At 37.3% G+C, this 20054-nt stretch overlaps 1 protein-coding gene across 1 annotated transcript in view; it reads left to right on the forward strand.

Annotated features, from left to right (window-relative positions):
• The window catches only part of LOC150078485 (deubiquitinating protein VCPIP1-like), a 326611-nt gene that overhangs the window by 51737 nt on the left and 254820 nt on the right, over nucleotides 1–20054 (forward strand). Inside the window, exon 4 of the mRNA XM_090384583.1 lies at nucleotides 3477–3608. Coding sequence (XP_090240709.1) covers nucleotides 3477–3608 — 132 coding nt within the window. The remainder of the gene's footprint in view (nucleotides 1–3476; nucleotides 3609–20054) is intronic.

A 20054-nucleotide genomic window follows, 5' to 3' on the forward strand; every position in this document is an offset into this window, starting at 1 on the left:
TAGCATTTTCATCTTTAAAGAAATTTAAAATTACTGTAGGGCACTTTGGTTGATTCAAAAAGTAATTTTTCACAAACATTTCTAAAATTCTGTTTATCACAGGCAGCAAGGAAAGAAAGCATGTATTGCCATGCGGAAGTAAATTTTTATACTCAACATCAGCCCCTTTGCAGAAAGTTTGCAGTTCTGCTATTCTAACTGTATATATGTGAAAATATTTATAGATTTTTCAACTAAAGCTTCCAATTCTATTGGAAGAGTATCACAACTTATTTCTACAGAATTATCAACAATATGAGCAGCGTAACCAATTCTGAACAGGTCTCTGTTCGGGAAGTTTCTTAATTTGTTCACAACATTGTTCATTCCGTGACGCTGTACACCACCAACGTTAGTATTTGTGTTATCACCACAAAAACATATAACTTTATTAACAATATCAAATTTTACAATGGAATTGTAAAATCAATTGAAAAATAATATTAGACATTTCACCTTTAACAGAATAAACCTTTAGTAGTTTTACATTAACTGCTTTTCTGTTTGAAGCTTCGGATGATATGGTAATGAAACTACTCTGTTTAACTCCATTTGTAGCTCTTCCTTCTCTAATGGAGTTAAGATATGGACAACAATTGCTTCACTCTTCGTAGACGTGCACAGGAAAATTTGGGGTTAAATATCAGCAAGATTAATTTAGATGATCAATCACTGGATCTAAATGAAAATCATGCTTTATGTAGTGGAGAGTATCACAACTTGTTTGCACACAGTTATGAATAATATAATATATAATATAATAGCTTGCTTGTGCTAGGCTGCAGAAGACGAAAGCGCCTTCTGCACTGCACAAGCAAGTTCATCATTTTCGAGTTCAGTCTTTTGAAAATAACTCGTAAGCTTTGAACAAAAAACCTGTCTCCAGTGAAGATTTCTGTTTCATTGTTTTTACATGATCTGTTATAGGACCCCCATAGAACGTTGAAAATGTAGACAAATATTGTGTACAGGAAACACAATCAGGATATATCAACGTAAGAAATTGAAATTCTGTGTGTAGCTGTTCATTAAAAGTGCTTTTTTGTTGACGTGGCTGAAAATAAAAATTATTTTATTAATTATTATAGTTAAGTTAAGCCTTCTCCAGTGAATTTTTAAATAATAGATACTTTTTAGTGAAAAATATTTGCTCTGAGGGTAGCTAGAGAAAAGTTCACAGGCTGCCGTATGGTTTAGCTGGTTCTCTGTCTGGTTGTGTAATAGATAGTACTGCTGTGTTTGAGATTTAGTATAGCATGATAATTTATTTAATGTTTGCGTAAGATTCTACATTTGTGTATAATTTACAGTTGAAATAAAAATATTTTTAATCGGGACATACTAAATTTTCCAGGACAACATTCTAAAATCTGGGACTTATGGTCACCCTATCTGTGTATATGGAGAAAGCAAATGAATATAAAACACCATTATGCCTGGCATTTGTGGATTATGAAAAGGCATTTGACTCCATACAGCATAAGGCAATGTTTCGGGCACTGGAAAGACAAGGCATAGATACTCCATATATTATGATTTTGAAGAAAATATATGAGAGTGCTACATCCTTTATTAGACTAGACAAAGACAGTAGCAAATTTAAAATCGAGAAAGGAGTTCGACAAGGAGACACAATATCTCCGAAGCTGTTTACTGCTGCCCTTGAGGAAGCTTTCAGAAGATTAGACTGGTCGCAGAAAGGAGTCAATGTGAACGGAGAGTACCTAAACCATTTACGATTTGCAGATGACATTGTGGTCATAAGCCACGATCCCAAAGAATTAGAGGAAAATCTTAATCAGTTATGCAGAGTTAGTAAGGATTTTGGACTAAAGATGAATATGGCTAAAACAAAAGTAATGATGAACAAGTATGCCACGGAAAGGGAAATAATGATTGAAGGAGCAGTAATTGAAAAGGTGGAGTCATATACTTATCTGGGACAAGTTATTAGCTGTAATAATGATAAATGGCTGGAAGTCAAGAGAAGAATAAATTTTGGATGGATAGCATTCAGGAAATATAGTCACATACTGAAGAGCAATATCCCAGTTTGTCTGAAACGTAAAATAATGAATCAATGTATACTCCCCACCATGACTTATGGAAGTGAAACTTGGGCACTCACCAAAAGAATGGAAGAGAAGCTAAGAACTACACAGCGAAGAATGGAACGAATTATATTGGGAATCAGACTGTTAGATAAGAAGAGAAACACATGGATTAGGCAGCAAACTCAAGTAAAGGGCATTCTTATCAAAACTAAAGAACTAAAATGGTCTTGGGCAGGACACATAGCTCGAAGACATGATGACAGATGGACTAAGAAAATAACAGAATGGTACCCAAGAGGAGCTAGAAGAAAACCTGGAAGACAAAGGCGGAGATGGATAGATGAAATTCATGAGTTTTTGAGTAGTAAGTGGATGGCCAGTGCTCAAAACAGAAGGAACTGGAAAGTTGCTGGAGAGGCCTTCATCCTGCAGTGGATTGAAAATGGCTGATGATGATGATGATATCTGTGTATATACCACTATTCATTGTATGACTCTATTCGTGAGAAAGATTAGGGTCTCCCAAGTGTTAGAGTATTACTTCAGGGTGTTTTTTTATTGCCCTGTATATTAACTGATAACTTAACTAACCCTTTGTTAGTATCGCCAAACCCATACAACTGAACATATCTCTCGTTATAACTGCAGGCAGCAACAACAAATATTGCCACTCCAAAGTAGCAGAGCTTCGTCATGGTATGTTAGATAGCTTCATCATGGTATGACATAGTGTCACATGCCATGATGAAACTCATCATCCCCTATTTTGGTGTAGCATTATCTGTTGTTCCTGCAGTTATATGGGTTTGGCAATAACCAACAATGGGTTAGTTAAGTTATCAGTTAATAGTGGGCAATAAAAACACTATGAAATAATACTATAACTACACTTGGGAGACCCTACACTTTCTTGTGAATAGTCTTGGTATATGCAATTAAGTATTTATTTTATTTGCACCAGCTTGAATTTGTGTATTATCCATTACTTGAAGTCATGGATGCTGGCAGCATAGTGCAAGGTGGTGCAAGTGCATCAACTTTGGATTTAGAAGTAATACACAAGTTTTAATATTTTCATTAATTTATTTTGAAGAAAATTTGTTGAACAAAAAATTTATTCCCACATGCACCACATTGAAAAATATACTGCCAGTGCCCATACTTGAAGTTAACTTAGTTTTTAGTTTGGAATACTATTTAACAATTAAGACTGAGTAAATTTTAATGCTTTAATACAAAATGTGCTTTTGTTTCATTTCATAGATCAAGCAAAACTGAAATTGCTAAATAATTATCGATATATCTAATTTTTTTTTTTTTTTTTTTTTCATTCTAAGATTTTCATGTTTTGTTGGTTTTTTTTTTTTTTTTTTTTTTTGGAAGCTCTGTTTCTTCCTAGCCTAGTAAGTCCAGAAGATTGTTGTGGAAGAGATGGGCATCTTAATAAACCACTGTGTATTGCATGGAGCAGTTCTGGTCACAATCATTATATTCCTCTTGTTGGAATAAAAAAAGGTAGGTACATGATTATTACAAATAGTGGAAATTTTAATAATTATTAGAAAGAGAGGAAATGTCTCAGTTTCTCAATTTTTAATAATTGTTATAACCTTAAGATGTGCTTCCAAATATTACAGATATGTTTCTGTTGGAAGCATTTTTAAAATAAGAATTAGAGAATGATTATTTTTGTTATTGATATGTCAGTTGTATAATCAGATAGTCTGTACATTTATATTCTATTATGGTGATCAGATATGTACAAGATTTGGTCAAAAACGTTTGCTGACTTGCAAAAATTAATTGCATTCAATGATAAATTTTTGTATTCTTAATATTCTTCAAAATAATCTACTTCTGCCACCACACATTTGGTGGTCATATTTTATTGGATTTTTTTGAACTGACTCTTTTTTTTCACTTCCTGTGTTAATTTTGGAAATAGCCAAAGGCTGCATTATGTCAAGTCATTGAATAAGGGTGATGCTGCCGTTGTGAGTGATATGTGGCACAGCAAATTCTTATGGTGAAGGAGTCAACTGTTTCACATTTTTTTGGGTTGTATTCTTGTTTATACACCGGGTCAGTGGTGTTTACAATAAATCATCAGTATATAATAATCACAGTCACTGGCTTGAACCCCGGTCCACTCAAAGAGCATGTGCTACTGCACTCTTTCTCCTGACCACTTGGCTATGTCAGTATGTAGTCAGTTGCATCTTTCAACCATTTTAAAACCTTTTGGTAGTAGGCTGCAATAACAGTGACACCTCACACAATATTATCCCCTTATTGTTGAAAAATGTAATCAGCTTGACCTTAACATTTGAGTTTGACTGCTGTGCTGTTTTTTCCCCTTGTGATGACCTTGTTTTCTAATAAGAGCTTTAAAAATGTCTCTGGGTCACATCCATACACCCAAGAATCATTAAATATTGTAATTCTTTTAAAAATGCAGGATCTAATCTGCTTGAACAACTGATATGAAATGAGAACTCTGTGCAGTCTTTGATTTATAGTGAAAATGCACAGGAAAGGATTGGAATTTGTCATCATGCCTCATGCCCAAACCTTCACTTAAAATGCACTAGGCCAAATCAAGTGAAATAGATATCTCCTTAACAATTTCTTGAGTTATCAGTCATCAAGCTAATCGAATGATGGTTTGGATCATTTTGGGTGGTTACAAGTAATGGTTAAAGCTTCTTTCTTTATCTTCAAATGAAAAATTTCCCTTGTGAATCCTTTGAAACCATTTATAAGCATTTTTTCCCCCTTCATAGCATCAGTTTCATAAACTGTATTGTGAATGTCAGCCACATGTTTCTTTGGCTTAGGTTCCAAGTTTACAATAGTCTACACGGCAGAGCCATTTTTATGAATCTTCACTCAAAATTTCTGAAGAGGATAAAGTCTGAAGTCTGAAATAAAATTTCTGAAGAGGACTGTTAAACAATCTTGTGTATTTTAATAGAAATTGTACGTGTTAGTGAAACTTAATTTCTAATGCAGTGTGGTTACAAAAACCTCCAGCTTTTTCTGAAAAATATCTTCTGTTTTACTTCTGTTTTTGGCAACTCTACCAAAACCATGAGGAAAACAGGATAAACAAAATGAACTGTCTTTTGCATAAACCTTCTGTTTTTTCACCTAGGCCCAAAAATATCCTCTTTTCCTCACGCTCATAATTGTCTGTATATTTTTGAAAACCAAATGTTATTAATAAATATTAAAAGCAATAAAGAGTCCAACACTGACTGCATATTGATGATCAGTATCCATTAAACAGATCCATATTTTAGGTGCGTTGGTGGACTAAGGATTGCCGATTCAAGATCACACTTGAAAATGTCCAGCAAGAGGCAGGATGAAGTTACCTGTGTTTAGCTAGCTCCTTCTTTTTGAAGGTAGAAGATATCCCAGATGAAATAAACCTACCTGCCCAAGAGATCAGTGAAATCTAACATAGTGTTGAACATATGTGTTCACTATGTTCAACACATAGTGAACACACTATACTATTCTAAGAGAATAGCATAGCCTGATGCACATGTGCACCAGGCTAGTTTTGGCTGTGTGTGGGGGGGGGGATGCTACTGAGTATATGACTGTATCATAAATCACTAACATATCACCTTTTGTTGTATGGAAACTTACTTCTCGTCTTGATAAGAGCTTAAATTTTTGAGATAATGGTGATGAGGACAGTATTTTTGTACGGGATAGTTACCTTCTACCAGCCAGCATTTTGCTATAGAGCAGGGCAATTTTTTTTTTTTTTTTTTTTTTTTGTCTGCCGAAAACAGATAAAATGTCAAATCAGACAACGTAAGTTCTCATAGGTAATAATCAAGGACTTAGTTGTCTCTTACAAAGCATTTTTTGAAATTGCTATAAACTTTTATATTTAATAATTTGGCACTAATAACATTTTTTATGTGGTTTTAATAATATTGTTATACTGAGAAATAAACATAAGATATAGGAAAGCAATAAGAAAAATCAGTTATTACCAGAAACTGATATTTTCAAAAAGTCAATGAGAAACTATAATTTGTCATATGTTAGTTTTAAACTTGGGGAATTTAGACTAAGATGCATTAAGGGCTTATGCCTCAGGCTGCAAGAGAATTAGACTACATACCAGTTAGTGCAAATGCATCATATTAGTACACAGCTAAACTCTGAATTAGGAAATTTTTGCAAAGGCGGTATAATTTAAGTTATATCTCATATTGTGAATGAATCTTCACTCAAGATTTCTGAAGACAGCAAAGTCAGTTGATATTTAATAGACTGTTAAGCAGTCTGAGAAGAACACAATATGAGAAACAGAGCGAATGATGCCTACTACAACAACTACTTCGTAGTTTCTTAAGAGTTGTCTAAGGTGTATCTACACTGATATTATGTAAATAATAAACTCTTAACTCTTAACATATGCCTTGTGCATTTAGCTGTTTTAAAAATATAATATGAAAATTAAGAAAATAAATATAAAGCTATCATTAGAGGCAGCAAAATGCGCATTCCTCTACATGTTGCCCAATGTATAACTGATATTAATGATTTTAAATATAAATCAAAATTAATGCCAGTAGCATGGCAAAACTGTTGAGCGAAAAATAATATATTAAACTTAATAATTAATCAATAGGGAGGGAGAAGAAAAGGTAAGACTAAATATTGTAGCAGAAAATCTCCAAATAAATTTAGAAAATCCAATTCAAAATAATAAATCAATTTTAAAATTTAGAGCCAATTACATAAGAATTTAGCTGTACCCCCTCACAAGGTGCCAGTTCCGAATTATGTGAAATATCACAAATAGAGACTAAACTAACTACAATAAAATAAAACCAAAATAACAAAAACAGACTGACCATTATGTCCCATATCAACAGAGGACCACAAGGCCAATAATGGTCAGGGAATCGCTGCATTTCAATTGCTAGACAAATCGTCGCAACGGCGAACCGCCAATGCAGAGGATTTGAACAGCAGCGAAATAAATAAAAATAGCGAAAAAAATAAAAATATAGAACAGACAGACTAGCACTCCAGCACAGAGCCACACTACTGACAATGTAAGCTTAAAATAATTAATCAACAGGGAGGGTTCTCCCCCCACGTTGATTAATTATTATGTTTAATTTATTATTTTTCACTCAACAGTTTTGCCATGCTACTGGCATTAATTTTGATTTATATTTAAAATCATTAATATGAGTTTTATATATATGTATGTATACAGGGTGTCTCAAAAATATTGGTACAAATGTTTAGGGGAGGTAGGTAACATCTAAAGGAATGTGAATCGCATTGGAACCCATAACCGGAAACGTCACCCTAAGTCGGTACACAGCGCTGTTCATCAGTTTGCGAGAGGGAAAATTTCTGGTTTATTCATTCAAGCAGTAGTCGCAGCACGAAGAGCATGCATCGATATACGAACTGTGAGCTGGCAGACATGCACCTGGTGTATGGATTAGCAGAGGGCAATGGATGAGCCACTCAACGAATTTATGGAGAACGCTTCCAGACAGACATGTACCGTGCCACTGTTTGTTTGCGCCTGTGCATCAAAATTTGTGTGATTATGGGTCATTTAGAGGTAACAGGAGTAGTGCGGGCAGACCACGTTCGACGCGAACTCCCACCATGGAAGAAAGTGTGTTGAATGCCGTCCAGAATAATCCTACTACCAGCACACTATTGCCTCTGCCTTAGAAGTGTCTCGTTGTAGTGTACAGCGTGTCTGGCACAACGATTCCTTACATCCATTTCATCTCCAAAGGGTTCAGTTATTGCTCCCCAAGATCATCCTGCACGTGTGGCTTTTGCGCAGTGGTTTCTCCAAGAAAGTGTTCAAAACTTGAATTTTCCAGCCTATGTTTTGTTCACGGATAAAGCTTATTTCACTCGGGAAGGCTTATTCAATCAGCACAATGCTCGTGTGTGGGCTCACGACAACCCACACGGTGTGCGACCCCATGCGGCACAACATCGCTTCGCAATAAATGTGTGGGCAGGTATGGACGGTGACTGCTTAGTCGGCCCATACCTGTTACCATCCCACATGAACTCCGCTAAATATTGGATCTTTCTTGCACAAGTTCTACCACGGTTACTTGACGATTTCCAGCAAATGTGAGACGCAACATTTGGTTTCAACATGACAGGGTGCCTGCCCATTATGGAAGGTGTGTTCATGACCATTTGACACAGGCATTTTGGCCGTGGTGGACCCGTTGCCTGGCTCACCTGATTTATCGAGACTTGATTTCTTTCTGTGGGGGCCCCTCAAATCTATCGTGTATGAATCACCTGTGGAGACGGAAATGGATCTCGTGGCGAGACTCGTCTGCGCTGCTGCTGCTACTGCTACTGTCAAAGAAACTCCAGGTGTGTTCGATCTTGTCTGCCAATCCATGCTGCGTTGGTGTCACGCATGCATCACGTCTCATGGTGGAACCTTCGAGCATCTGTTGTAACATCATGAAATGCATCCATTTCATACTCCATTGTTAATATTATGTCAAATAAATGTTTGCTACTAATTACTGTCTTTTGTCATTTCTGCTTCTTGTGCCTCTGCTACTACTTTCCCGTGACGTTTCCGGTTATGGGTTCCTATGCGATTCACATTCCTTTAGATGTTACCTACCTCCCCTAAACATTTGTACCAATATTTTTGAGACACCCTGTATATATATATGTATATTTTTATTTTATTTATTTATTTTTTAAATTTAAATATGAATGGTAGATACATTTTCAACAACAGCTATTTACATTCTATGTACAAAAGCAAAAGGAAAAAAGTAAAGAAACCTTTTAGAGAGAAATATAAACGTTTCAACATTTCAATTTTACGGAATTAAGAACAGTTTCTTGGCATTGGGTCAGTCTCGTATTTTACACATTGAGGGTGATGGACTCTTCAGTGATGGTGAAGAGGTGACAGCCACTGTTCCATTCGCTGTTAAGATGATCCACAGTTTCTGAATTTTTTGCAGTGGAATTCGAGTAGAAGTCTGCTTTGCAACTTCCTCCGTAGACTCCACTTGAGATTTTGTGCTGACCTGTCGACAGGAGGCACGTCGTCACTGCTTCTTGTGTGCTTCAAGTAGTTGTAAATGATGGCCTTGGTGGCACCGAGTAAGAAGTTGCAGGTGGTGTGTGCTGCCTGCTCAGAGTGGAGCAGGTACCAGTAGTCCTCCAGAGTGTGGGCTTGGTTGCAGGCAAGCTTTGCTGCATCCAGGGCATATTTGATCAGTTCCTTGTGCACCGGGCACGCCAGGTATGTGTGTTCCAGGGTACCTGGCGTGGTGCAGAAGAGGCAGTCGTTTGGGGTGTGCGTAACCCAAAGATTTGAAGCTTGACTGGGGTGGGGAGGATGTTGTGCCACAGTCTCCACTGGATGTTTGTGTCCAATTTGGGACATTTCATCCTGTACGGAAGGTTCCACTGAAAGTTGGATGGTGGCTTATGGTGAGCGGAGAGGGGTACAGGGACAGCCTGGCAGGAAGATGACAGGAAGATATGGCCAGACATGATTAATTGATAGACTTTTTTTGGAGGGTGCAGGGGACAGAGGTACAGTGTTTTCTGGTGATGAAGGTTGGTGCTGGTGAGGATCTGGCAACATCTCCAATCCCTTTAGCTGTGTTCATGTCTGGAAGAGCTTGTACAATTGCTGATTTTAGACATCTGAGTTTCTGCTTTGCATTTATGGTTTTAATTGGCAGGTCTTCGGAATTTTTCCATTCTAGGTGAGGGGTCAGGAGGTTGGCTATGGTCCTAATTCCTGCCCAGTTACACATAGGAAGAATGAAGTGGTATCAGTTGTGGGATCTGTTATTCGTTTATTGTAGAAGAGTGGTTCTGAGAGTATTGTGGGAAGTGATGTTCCCTCAAGAGTGTGGTGAAGGTTAAGCTTCTTCCAGCGGTGCAGTGTGTCTTTGTAGAAGAAAGACAGTTTTAGGGGTGTTGGCACCATGTCCATTCTTAAGATTGTTGACAGTGAGAGCCCTCTTGTGGCTGTTGCTAGTAGTTTAACGGTGGTGGCAGAATATGAGTTTTTCATTTGCAATGTCTTTAGAAGAAAGGTGATCCTGAAGGCTGTGATTTTGTCTTCAAGAGAGACTGGTCCCTAACCCCCGTGAGTGAGTGGCTGGCAGAGTTTAGAGAGTGACATCCAATTCGTTTTGTTCCAAAGGAAGCTTTGGGTAGATGCTTGGATTTGGTGGAGGAATTCACTAGGTGGAGTGAGAACTTTGAGGGTGTGCCAGAGAACGCTTGCCGCCAGCTGGTTGACCACAAGAACTCTTCCTCTCAACAAAGATGTAGTGCACACTCTTCTCCATTTCCCGAGTACCCTGTTGAAGCGGCTCAGCAATTCGGGCCAGCTCTTTTGGGAGAAAAGGAGGGTATTGCCTAGATTCACACCTAGATATTTCTGTCCCTCGCTAGACCATGTGCATTTGATGGGGGAGTCAGTTCTGCTTTTCCATTTGCCAGCCCAGAGACTGCTGGTCTTACAGTGGTTCAATTTGGCACCTGATGCTTGAGCATAGAGATCGTGAGCCTTTTGGATGTTTTCAAACTCACTATTGTGGCAAATTACAGTTGTGACATCACCAGCATATGCTGAGTAGGTTATTTTAAAGTGAGGCTCTGTTAACAGTGTTCGTTGGGATTGTAGATTGGTGGCAGTTTTATTGAGGAAAGGTTCAATGGCAATTGTGTAGAGTTGTCCAAAAAATGGGCAGCCCTGTTTGGGTATCCCTCTAGAGTAAGGAAGGTTGCGGGTAAGCTGGTTATTGACTTTCAAGCAGAATTTGGCATCCTTCTATAGCAGATGGATATTTCGGATGATGTAGGGTCCATATCCAAATGCTTTCAGCGGTTAGCAGGTAGCAGTGTTCAACTCTGTCGAATGCCTTTTCCTGGTCAAGACTAATTAGTGCTATAAATTCCTGTTGGCTGTTTGCAATGGAGAGAAGGTCACGGATCAGATGAAGATTGTTGTGTATTGATCTTCCTGATCCTGAGTATGTCTGTTGGTGACCGATGATATCAGGAAGGGTGGATTTTAGTCTATTGGTGATGGCCTTCGAAAATATTTTGCAATCTGTGTTCATTAAGGATATTGGGTGCCAGTTTTGGAGGTTTGTGCAATCTCCTTTCTTGGGTATCAGTCATGCGACAGAAGTAGTGACGGAATCTGGTAGACCGTGGGATTGTGCTTCTTCAAGCATTTGTAAGAGAAGCACTCTGAGTTGATTCCAGAAGGTTTGGAAGAATTCTGAAGTTAGTCTGTCCAGACCTGGAGATTTGTTTTTGGGAATTGCTTTGCATGCTGCTGTAAGTTCTTTTAGGGTGATTGGTTTCTCTAAGCTGTGTTGGACTGTTGGGTGGATTTTTTTGAGTCCTGAAAGGATTTCTTCGGTTGCCTTTGTAGAGGTTTCTTGAGAACTGTATATTTCTTGATAAAATCTAGTTACTTCAGAGAAGATTTGCACCGGGTTTTCAGTAATGTTTCTGTCTTGGAGCTGAATGGCAGTGATGGTGTTTGCTTTGTGTCGCCTGCGTTCTATTGAGAAGTAGTATTTGGTTGGAGTATCCGAAAGAGTTATATGGTTGTATCTTGATCGCAATAGGGCACCTTTGGCTATGTGTTCCAAGTGAGTTTGAATGGCCTGCAGTGTTGACTGATGGGCCAGACTATTAGGTGGTAATTGCTTCAGTCTTTGCTCAAGTTGGTAGAGGTCAATGCGCTTTTGATGGCTGTAGATTTGTGAAAATGATTTCAGTTGACTCTTAAATCTAGGCCACCATGCATTCATAGGATCTAATCTGTCTTTGGATTGGGCAAGGTTGGATATCAGGTCTTGTAGTTTAAAGATATATTCTCTGTCTTGAAGAAGGCTATTGTTGAACGTCCAATAAGCACCTCCACTTTTGAAGTAATTGGGTGAGAAGGAGAGTTGCAGTTTAACAAAGGAGTGATCTGAGATATAAGATGAGATATATGTGATGCTTCTGACCAGGGGGATGGTATGTTTTGGGATGTAGTATCTGTCCAATCGGGCTTGGTAAGGGAGTCTTCCTGATCCTGTATTTGCTGATCTCCAGGTGTAGGACTTTTCTTCTGGGTGCTGGTGTCTAAATGCATCGACCAGTTCATTGTTGTTTACCAAAGCCTGCAGGTTGTTGATTAACATTGTGCAATGCTCAGTGCATCACGCTCTGTCCATTTCTGGGTCAAGAGTGCAGTTGAAATCGCCAGCAAGAATTATGTGTTCCTGATCTATTGCAGAGATATGGCTGTGTATGAAGCCTTCTGTGGCATATAGATGTTAAAGATATGCAGGGTTTCCTTTTGGGGTGTATCCAGGGTGGCATAAATTGCATTGCCAGCGATCTCTTATATCACGTTGAGTTTACAGACAGACTTACAACGAAGGCTGATACTCACTCCTGCTCCATGATGTTGTTGGGTTGAAGAATGATGGAATACATATGGCCAGTCTGCCCATTTCAAAGATGGCCTTGTGTCTGCTTTAATATTTGTTTCTTGCAGAAAGAGTAGGTCGGCATGATGTCGTTCAACCTGGTCAAGGGCCAGTTTATTGCAAAATGCAGAGGAGCATCCTCTCGCATTAAGTGACAACATGCTAAAAATCCTCATCTACTGAATAATAGAATAATGGTAAAGGTTTTGCAAATTTTGAGAGTGGTTAGCATCCTGAATGATGGTATTGTTGTTCAACCCATTAATCAAGTAGTACAGACGCTTAGATCTGTTCACATCTGCCCTGTCCTTTTTTCCTTTTAGTTTTGAATGCAGATATTTTTAAGTTGTGAGATGAGCTCTGGTATGTTAGTTGTGAACTTCAGAGCTGTCACCAGCTTTTGTGGAGAGCCGCAGACTTCCCTTAGAAAGAAGCGTAGTTTTTCCACAGTTAAAGGGCCTTTAGTGAAAGGAAAGTTGCTTTCCCCATCTTTGGAGCATCTGGATAATGGGAATCATGGTTGTTCTCTTCTTCTTCCAGAAATTCAAGTTCTTCATTTGAATCGTGGGTGGTTTCTGCCTGCTTATTTATTTCCATTCTTGATGGTATGATGGGCTTATTTGGGATCTGACCGTTTGACTTCTGTGTCATTTTGTACTTCTTTTCGTCGATCCTGTTGTTTTTGTTAGCGGTTTTCTCTTTTCCTGCTGCCGTGTGCTTTGTATTCTTCTGTTTTGTGACTTTGGACATGGTCTGCCTTCGGGGTTGATTCAGAGAAAGACCTCTTGTTTCTGTTGGTGGGCCTTCTGAAGAGAATGCATGCATCTTGGTCGTCTGTAGTTGTTGGATTTTCTTTTTCTGACAAGTTTGGTGTGTGAAGCATCTCACACTGTTCGATAGTTTCTTCAGTCTCCCCATTTTCTCCAACAGTCAGCTCACTCTGTGCATCTGGCCTGGCCTTGGTTAGTGACACCTGAATTTCATTATTACTTTCAGAAGGGCTGGAGATATGCAGGCAATTTTTTCTGATGTCGCCATCTTCGTGGCAGAAGAAACAGTGAGGAAATGGAGTTGTTTGCTGCGTTGTTGGCGAAGTGCATAAGTGCTTATCTTCGAAAGCTTTTTATATGCGAAAATTCTGGTTTCGTAGTTGCTGCAGATAGTGTGCGTATTTTTCTGGTTACGGATCTGTATTTGGATAAAATTCCTCTGAGGAATTGATGAGGAATTTCAGGTGGGACGTTTGATATTGTAACTTTCGTTGGTGATAAAGCAATTGGTGTCGCTTCCAGGTGATGAAGACCGATGTCTATTCCGTTTTGCAGGATAGTTTGCGCCCACGAGGGGTGGCTGAAATACACCTGCACAGTTCCCACCACACGGGAGGCATGAGTAATATTTTTTGGTGGTACTTTCTCAGTGAACGCTGTAAGGTACTGCTCTAAAGGGGTGTTTCTTTTTGGTGGCAAAGATCACTATTCCATTTTCCTGGGAAGTAATAGCAGTTGTTTCATTTGTAGGATCGTTGTTCGACCGCGTGTGTACTATTGTTGGTTGCGAGAGAGGAGTTTTCGCTAGCGTTGAGCCTAATCCATTAGATACGACATTAGCATAAGAATTAACAGTTACTGACCTTTTGGACCTTCAGGCATTCACCTGTTGTCACAGGGTGTGGCTTCTGGTGTCTTGGTCACTGCTGGCAATAGCTGTGAGTTCCGTTGTTGTGGTTGTTTGACCTTCGCTGGCCATAGCTGGAGGCAATTGATGGGGTGAGTGGGGCATGGAATAAGCCGTTACTGGAATATCCAGCCTTCCATGGCTAAAGTTGAAGAATTAAAATCTTATCCAACTCAAACTGCACTAAATCTACACACACAAAATTATTACTACTCGAAAGCTCCTCCGAAGTGGAATCGAACAATATAAGTCTTGACTTAGGTTGTCACAGTCAAACGTTGAAAAGGGGCAAAAAGGCAGAAGCTCAAAAGCACGTGTCCTACGCGTATATACGCATGTCCCTGAGTATAGATGTGTATATATATATGTATGTGTATATATATATATATTAAAAGCAAGTAATAGATAAGTTAGTGGCATCAGAACGCTATACTAGCCATTACTGGTCCTTAGTTCAAACCTGGAAAGGATACATATAAATAGAATAAAGTAGAGAAAATAATATAATATAATAGATAAATCATAAAGGTAGAAGATAACATAGATAAGTATGGTATGTTAATTATAGGAGATAGTAACACAATGAAAGGGACTTTTTCAAGGGCTAACCCTTACAATGTGTCCTCCTATAATTAACTGAGCTATCAGTTTCTGATATCATCTGCCTGTTAAACGTTGCCGAATGGTGATAAAAGATATCATTGGGGTGGAAGGTTTAAGTTAAAGTTAAACAAAAGGAATTTTGTGGTAGTTAACAATAGGTGGAAATTTGTGGTAGTTAACAGGCTAGATGACTTTAGCCCGACCGATAGCTAAACACAACGAAAAGTATAGGCAATTGAGAACCAATAGCATCTTATTAATGGGTGGTACAGTAGCTAAAGCTAAAAAAGGAGAACGGAAAAAGGGTTTAAGAATAGGGATAGTACCTCAATCCCCCTCGAATTGCTCTAATAGTTCATGAGGTAAGAAGAATAGAAAAAGACAGCACATAGTTAAAAGTAGAGGAGAAGCAATATTGCAATTGTACGTCGGATTATACCGGGCGCGTAACTACCCGTCCCTTATAGTAAGAGATCCTGGTATTTCTATAGCATAACATAACATGGCAAATTTGGATAAAATATAAATTAGATAAAATAAAGGAAGCGAAGGAAGACAGGAAAGGCTAGTTCCTAATCACTTACTTACATCGTGGTACTTGGTGCATAGATAGTAGACCTATCTCGATGAAGAAACAAGAAAAAACCACGTTGTAGTGCACGTGTTAATTTATATATGAAGATAATAGTGGATGTCAGCGCCCTCTTACTGACATGTAATTAGTTGTAGATTCATTATAATAGGCCCAAAATAAGCCAAAATAATAATGGCGCGCCCTCTGGTATTATTAGCGTATAGCATGAAGTGGCGAAAACTAGAATAGGATGAGTGGTTCTCATAAAAAGCCAAAGAAAAAGAGAAAGAGAAAAAGAGAACGAAGGCTGGCTAAGGGGGGAAGCCAAGAATAAATTAATTACTACCTCAGGAACAAATATAGGTACAACTTTTTCAATGAGTGTAAGCTATATTAATTTTGTTCCTGAGGCAGTGCCTAATAATGTACATATATACAGGCTCTGTCGAAGCCGTCAACCGTAAATAATCCAGTAGGTACTTAAGCACAGATAATGTGGGTGAAACGTTAATTACGCAAAACACGCGATATAATATAATGGTGGTCAAAACTATTATGGAAAGTATTTAAGGCTATTAACATAGCTGTATGTAAGTTTTTAATAATAAAATGATCCGGGAATCCGTTATCAGATAACTTTTGTCTGAAATCGATAAGCGTGTTGATAATGTTGTTTGCCTTATTGCATATTTTAATTAATCTAATGCTTTGTGACACGATTATATTTTTATGGATTCTTAATGATATGTTTGAATGCCAGTTGGTAAGGCTAATAGCCTTAAATCCGAACGCATTACGTTTGTCGTAGACGTTAGTATCTATATTATTAGTGTGTACCTGTATGTTTATATCCAAGTATGTAGCTGATTTGGTGCTATCTGTGTTGGTGGCAACTATTTCTAATTCCGAAGGGTAAAATTGGCCATATTCAGTGAGAAAGTTAGGATGATCAAAGACAATTAAATCGTCAATGTATCTATATAGTGTTATTTCCTTGCTAATTTTTGTTTCAAAGAAATGCAAGTAGAGATTAGCAACCAGGCTAGAGCTACAAGCTCCCATGGCAATCCCTGTATTCTGTTTGTATATTCTAGTACCATTGTAGATATAGCTATTAAAAATACATATATTTATCAGATCATTCCAGTGTTGCTGCTTGCAAGGTAATATATTTTTATATTCAGTGTAATAGTGACTGAGTACGTATTTTAAACTATCGTGCGGGATACTAGTGAACAGATTTTTGAAGTCGTAAGTGCTTACATGTTCAATAGAGTCATTATTGTGTTTTAAATATTCTAGAATTGGGTTATTATTGAGAATGACTCTAGCATGGTCAATGTTTTTAAAAATAATACTTAGTAATTCAACCAGCATTTTATGTGGAATTTTAGCGTAACTGTTCCTGCATGAAGTGATGAATCTAAAACTGATGGGTGATTTGTGAAATTTGGGTATGCAATAAACATACGGAAAATTAGTGTTGGTGTTGTTTAGTTTTAATTTTTTGTGTATAGCCAGTAGTTTTTTGGTGATGGTGGTACGTTTAATAGTCTCTACTTTGTATGTAGAGCTGTTGTTCAGCTCGTTTAGTAAGGTAGTGGTATAGAATTTCTTGCATATGAAGCTGTAGTTGTTGGCTGCTTTGTCTATGGAGGTTATGATAAACATAGCCTGTAACTTTTTTAATTGTTGTTTTATTTTACCCAAGTCAAAGGTCTTGGCATGCTGTTTAATATTATGTGAGACAGTGAGCTGTTTATAAATAGCTTGGTATGTGAGGGATATCCATTTGTGGAAAGCTTCTAGTGGTATGTTGTGTTTGTAGGCTAGTTTTAGGCAAAATTGTATGAGGTCTTGATGTATTTGTTTGGACATCTTATTGGTATTGTATGTGGTGCTGGGTCTAAATTTGAATCCATAGGAAAGTAAGTTGCGTAATTCGGGTTCAGTAATGATACTGATGTCACCAGTAATAATGTGCTTGTGATCTTTGTCCACATAGGCAATATATTGAGGCAGATGACATAAGCATTCGGCCTCAATATCGCTCTTTTCTAGGTTACATGCAACCTGCTTATAGTTACAGACTGTAAGACCAATAGGCTTATTGTAACTGAATCTGGTACTGATAATCAGATTGTTAATTGGCAGGTCGTGTTTGTAGATATTCATGAGTTTATTTAGGTTTATATGATCCAACATGTTATAGCTGTATTTGATGTTAATATATTCGTTGGTAGTGCTATATATATTGCTACATCTGTATTTAAAGATATCGCTAAGTAAGTGCTTCAGATGTATATTCTTGTGGCTATATGTGGCATTGATTTTTATTAAAGCTTTAAATTTACTCAGTTTTAGTCCGAAGATAGTATCGTGTATCTGCTTGACAGGTATAATGGGTTCGTCCCATGAACTTAATACATCTGCAAATCTACCCAGTGTAGTGTTATTAGTATGTGTAACTTTTGCAGTATGGGTTGTTTTGTTAGTGGTAACTTTTACTATGTTGAAAATAGGTCTTTTGACCAAGTGAAATAGGTTATAGACGCAAGCATCTGAAGTTTTATTAGTGTAACAATGCCCATTAAATAGACTGTTTAGTCCGTAAGGATAGAGAGATTTATGTTTCAGTATGTTAATGTTTTCTAGTTCTAACCTGGTTCTATAATTATGCTCTATATCTAAAATGGTGATGGTGATGTCATTAAAGTTATGCAATTGGAAATGCTGTATTTCTATGTCTTTTATGTTGACATAGTTTTTAATATGTGATCGGTGCGTATTAATTCTAATGTGTAGTTCTCCTCCGGTTTGCCCTATATATTTTGCAAGGCAAGTATTGCAAGTGATAAGGTAAACGATATCACAGGCATGGCAAAAAGTTGGAGCTTCTGTACAGCTAGTGGAATGTTTAGTATTCATGGACGGACAGGTTTGACATCGTATATTGCTACAAATATTGAATTTTAGGAAATTGGTATTAATTTCAGGATTAATATCCTTGGTCTTTATAGTTGATAGTGGCGTGTCAGGGTGGGTAACCCGGTCTGGTGTGAATTCGTGCGTAGTATTATCAGAATCCACTGCATTATTGGTATGGCGGTCCTCCAGTGGGCCTAAAGCATTAGATGCTGCATGGCTAGTAATGTGACTTATCGGACCACCCAGAGCCCCAGTGGTATCCGCGGTACAGTTTAGCCTACGCGACCGACGTAGTATCTTATTATTATTTGTGATGTAAATACTCATGGTAAATTAGTTCGATATCCTAGTGTATCACTCTCTACAGTATAAACATAATGGACCTGGAGATAGCTAGAATAGGTGTGTAATCATGTTTATAAATTCTGTTCACGTATTCTATTTGCTCGCTATATATATATATATATATATATATATATATATATATATATATATATATATATACTGATGGTATTCTTATTATTGGATTGATTTACTTTTTCTAATAATATTCTATACACACACATATATATATATATATATATATATACACACACACACACACACACACACACACACACACATATATATATATATATATATATATATATTGCCCTAATCAATCCGAGGACGTAGGAGAAACTATTTCTTATCTATACCACTATTTTTCGCCTTTGTGGAGTTCAGGTTCTATTTTTCCTACTCCTTTAGTTTTTATTCTTACTATCTGCATGTTTCTCTTTGCGTTAATTTAATTATTTATTTATTTTTACCGTATCCATCACATAGGGGGCACCACTTATTATTTTGACGACTATTACATTATGTCCTAGATACGGTCAAATGTAGTATGTATTATATATTTAATCTTATTTTAATCATTAAATTACGTTCTCTGTCGGGTCAACGATGATTAATATATGCTTACATTTATATTTTACTTATATTTCTTACCTTTGATTCTAATATTTCAAAATTTTTTCTTAATTAATTATCTTCATTCGATTTATTTATATTCGGCCTATACTGGTTTATATTTGGTTTAGATTTAAATTACTTAGCATATATTGATCATCACAGAAACAGAGAACTTCTTGTCGTTTTTTGCCTTCATTCTGGGTGGTTGGCCCCAGTTGAAGTCATCTAGATTGTTGGTAAAAAGCGATGATAATAATTTTTTTTTTTTTTTTTTTTTGCGTTTTCTTAAGTCCCTGATGGTATTCTTATTATTGGATTGATTTACTTTTTCTAATAATATTCTATAGACATTATGGGTGTATTGCATGATTGCTTGCAACTGCATTAACCCATAAATATTAGTTATTGTCTTTTAACTTTCTTTCCTTTTATCACTAATATAACTATTAATATATATGTATGTAGGGGTGTGGATTCTGTTGCTGTGGTTGTGTGACCTTCGCTGGCAATAGCTGGAGGCAATTGATGGGGTGAGTGGAGCGTGGAATAAGCCGTTACTGGAATATCCACCCTTCCATGACTAAAGTTGAAAAATTATAATCTTATCTAACTCAAACTCCACGAAATCTACACACACACACACAGTGGTCTCAGAAAGTTTTTAAATTTTGTACAGTGACATCAACTGACGATGTTACCAAC

This window comes from Mastigoproctus giganteus, chromosome 11, assembly GCF_048544385.1.
Source record: "Mastigoproctus giganteus isolate SK-2022 chromosome 11, ASM4854438v1, whole genome shotgun sequence".
NCBI lineage: Eukaryota > Metazoa > Arthropoda > Arachnida > Uropygi > Thelyphonidae > Mastigoproctus > Mastigoproctus giganteus.